General features: G+C 56.9%; 1 protein-coding gene across 1 annotated transcript in view; it reads right to left on the reverse strand.

The window, feature by feature from the left end:
- The window catches only part of EHD1 (EH domain containing 1), a 21,171-nt gene extending 18,852 nt beyond the window's left edge, over window positions 1–2,319 (reverse strand). Inside the window, exons 1-2 of the mRNA XM_077759747.1 lie at window positions 2,258–2,319; window positions 1,011–1,437 (exon numbers count right to left, since the gene is read on the reverse strand). Of these exons, the coding sequence (XP_077615873.1) occupies window positions 1,011–1,437; window positions 2,258–2,285 (455 nt within the window). The 5' untranslated portion in view covers window positions 2,286–2,319. The remainder of the gene's footprint in view (window positions 1–1,010; window positions 1,438–2,257) is intronic.
- Between the last annotated feature and the right edge of the window lie 1,583 nt (window positions 2,320–3,902).

A 3,902-nucleotide genomic window follows, 5' to 3' on the forward strand; every position in this document is an offset into this window, starting at 1 on the left:
GGGGGGGGGGGGTGGCAGAAAAGGCAGATCTGTCAAGTCCTCTGGTATGTGTCCGGAGGTAGGGGTGGGGAGAGGGATTTCAGAATCACTGACTAGCGCCTTTGAACTCCTTTAGAGAAATGTGAGCCTGGCTGTTGCAGGCCTTAGAACTGAAGCCAGTGCGTTTCATTCACAGCATCGTGAGGGTTAGACTCTTGGAGGCTAACCCTGATCGCGAGGAGGCAGATTTCACCCATTTAACTGGGGAAACTGAGGCCCAAGTAGGTCAAGGAATCTCCTCGGGAGGGATTCAGGGCTCAGATCTCATTCCAGGGCTCGTAGTGCCACAGTCTGAGGGTGCTTCCTGAACCCCCTAAAGCAGCACACACTCTTTAGAGCTGTGCCCCCCCCCCCACCCGAAGAGAAGTGTTCACAGCCCACCTGTCCGCTACCTCGCTACCTCCTGGGCTGCCCCAAACTCAGCAGGCCACAGCCGATCTTCCTTGTCCCTCCCACACAAAACCATTGGTCCCAGGGGAGCCACAGCACACCAGCAAGGGGAATGACTAAAAAGTTTCACATATTTTTCCATGACACTTAAGAAACAGACATTTGGAGAAGGGGGAGGAGGGGAAGGGGCCGGTATGAATGAATTAGATGCACCCAGTCTGGGGAAAGGACTAGCTTGGGAGGAGGTGGAGACAGGCCTTTTCAAGGCCGATCGCGGATCCGAGGGAAGTAGGGAGAGGATCTGCAGGAAGGTTTGGGAGTTAAACTGATAAACCTGGAAAATTCTGGGGTGACAGAAGCGGGGGCAGGGGAGCGGCGACACCCACTCCCAAACCTCTGGGTGAGTTTTTGGTGCGAAGCGGCAGGGGCCCGTGTCCCAGGGAGTGGTCGCCGAGGGGCTCGCTGGGGCCTAGGAGACAAAGGACGACGGGCGGTGGGGGTGGACAGCGGCCGCGGTAGGGTTAAGACCAGAGCGCGGCCCCCGGGGTCCCCCTTCGCGCCTCCGGGGCAAGGAGCTGTACCTGTTGAGGAAGGCGTTGCCGAAGGCGTTGAGCTTGCGGAAGGGGCGCCGCGGGTCGACGACGAGCGCGTTGCCCGGCACCACGCCCTCGGTGGGGCCGTGCATGACTGCGATGAAAGAGTCGGTGGTGGGCTCGGGCCCGATGCGCATTCCCGGAAAGTCCTGCTCGATCAGGTGCCGGATGAACGTGGTCTTGCCCGTGCTGTACTGGCCCACAAGGAGCACCATGGGCTTGTTGTCGAAGTCAGCGTCCTCCAGCGCGGGCGAGTGGAACTCGTGGAAGCGGTAGTGCTCCTCCAGGGGCAGCAGCTTCTGCGCGTACAGCTGCCGCAGCCCCTCGGACACCGTCTGGAAGAGCTCCGGCTCCTTCTTGCGGCGGGCATCTTTGCTGACCCAGCTGAACATGCTGCCGGGGACGGGGCTGGCTGCTGCGGGGCAGAGCGGCGGCTGAGCCCCGGGCGANCCGCCCCCCTCCGCTTCGGCGCGGCAGTTCGCGGACGTGCTGCGGTTGGGAAGGCGGGGAACCGGGGTCGGGCGCGAAGAGGTCCTGGGGCCTACGTGCCTTCCAGCACCCGCGAGACGCCCAGTTAGACACCCAGCTCCCTGGCTGCGTGCCCCACCCGCGCATCCCCCACGAACGGCCCTCCCGCCCCCACTGGCTCAGAATCCCCGGAAGCATCGGCGGACCCCGGGGGCCTCGCTCCAGTCTGAACAGCCTTTCTTTGCCTCCTCCTCGCCCCTGCTTCCCTGAGACTGCTTCCTACCCCTCTTCTCAGTCTGCTTTGGGAGAGGGGGAGAGAGGAAGGAGGCAGTAGAGGAGGCCGAGTGAGGGAGTAGAACATGCGAGGCGGGGTGGTGACTGGGGAGGGAGCAAGAAGCCCCTGGGGAGAATCCGACCGGCAGCCAGAGGCCCGAGCTCCGCTCAGGCCCGTGGGGCTGGGCATTGTGAAGACGGACACCGCAGCGGAGGACCCGTGACATGCTCGGGAAGAAGGGATGGCCTCTCTGAAGAGTCTGCATCTGCGGGAGGTTGGGAAGGGGTACAAAGGAAGTTGAGGCCCTCCGGCCGCTTGAATTTTGAGGAAGTGAAATCGGAAATTCCCTATGTGGGTCGGAGGGGAAATGTGGGGCAACAGTGAAATCTTGTGGGAACTTAGGGGGAATTAAAAAACCCAAATACTTCTGCTTTCCTCTTAGGGTCACCACCAGTTATCGACTTTTACTCTGACTCGTGCCCCACCCCCTTACCAGTTCCTGGCTGTTCCATTAGGCTCATTCCCCCGCCATCATTCCCTGCCACATTATAGGCTCCTCTGGCTGTCCAGGCTGGTGGGAATGTTCAGCGGGTGATGTCAGAACTTTGGGGACTGATTGTTAGGTAACCAGAATCAGGACACCAAAGTGTAGGAGGGGGCCCGGGGGTGCGGCGGCGGTGGTGGTGAGAAGCTCCTAGATAGATCTAAAACGCACCTAAGGACTTGAAAGCCTAGGGGCGCCTGGGTGGCTCAGTTAAATGTCCGACTTCCGCTCAGGTCATGATCTCGCGGTTGGTGAGTTCGAGCCCCGCATCCGGCTCTGCGCTGACAGCTGGGAGCTTTGAGCCTGCTTTGGATTCTGTGTCTCCCTCTCTCTGACCTTCCCCTGCGCATACTCTGTCTTTCTCTCAGAATAAATAAACATTAAAAAAAGGGCAGGAGGCCAAAAAAAAAAAAAAAGAAAGAAAGAAAGAAAGAAAGCCTCATGTCCAACTTTCTGGCTTCTGGGAGACGTAGTAGCCTGGAGGGCTAGGTGCCTATATCCAGGAAGACAGCAGGCTGGCTCTCTAAGAGGTTGGAGGCAGGAACTCAAATCTGAGAATAAGCAGAATATTAGGGAAGCTGGGTCAAGTGGGAGCCAGAGAGGGCAAAATGGAAGGTTCGATTGCCCACCCTTTGTAGGATGGCGCCTCAGCGCCTTCTGAAGAAATAAAATGTTAAATCCATTGCCCCCCCTCCCCCTTCTTTCCCTCCCTAACCATTGGAAAGCCCTCAGCTGCAATCTTGGATCTCTGACTTGCTGCTTTTATTTGAGATTTCATTAGTGTTCTTTCATCGATCACAGTAAAACAGAAGCCACAAGGTTCTCTTTTTGGTGGGCTCCTCAAAAGAAGACAGGGAGCCTCTTAGGCAGGGCTGTCACCAGAGCCTTGGGTGGGTCCAGTCCAGACTTCCTGGGCCAGCCTTAGAAGCTAAAGGAGTTTTCTCCTCCACGGTGCCTGGGAGGGGTCCACCCCGGAGATGCAACTTCTGGGTCGGTCGTTCCAGGAAAGAGCTCGGGGCTGAGGATCCTGAAAGAGATGGTTGTTAGATGGCCTGAATGGGGCCCCAGCGAGCCCCCTCGCTGAATGCACACTGACCCGCCGTGGTTTAGCCCATCTCCCCAGAGTCCTCTGTGCTGGGAATAGCCCTCCCAATGAAACTGAAAACAAAATGTTCCTGGGTTATTTATACATGAGACGTGGCCCCTGTTTGTCATGTACGGGCCCTAGACTTTCTCCAAGGAGCACAAAGGACTGGAAGAAGGCATCTCTCTCCCTCCTAAGGCTCCAGTGGGCAGAAATCAGTTTTCCCGATTTCACAGCATTGGCGCTCAGGTCCTGGGCAGCTTCCTCATTTAGTAATTCCCTGATGATGAAATGTCCTACTTTTCTTTGTTTTTGTTTTTTGGTTCTTGTTTTTTTTGTTTTTTGTTTTTGAGTAGGGTAGATTCTATTTGGTGGGAGTTTTATAAAACACGAATGAAGCATTTCACTTTTGGTTTCTCGGTTTCACTTTCTGTCTATCTTGAGGAAGAGTTCAACTGTTTTCCTTTTTCTGGGAAATGATGCTCCCCTCCCGCCCCGCTCCCCCCCTCC

This window comes from Crocuta crocuta, unplaced genomic scaffold (assembly GCF_008692635.1).
Source record: "Crocuta crocuta isolate KB4526 unplaced genomic scaffold, BGI_CrCroc_1.0 scaffold53, whole genome shotgun sequence".
In the NCBI taxonomy this organism is placed as follows: domain Eukaryota; kingdom Metazoa; phylum Chordata; class Mammalia; order Carnivora; family Hyaenidae; genus Crocuta; species Crocuta crocuta.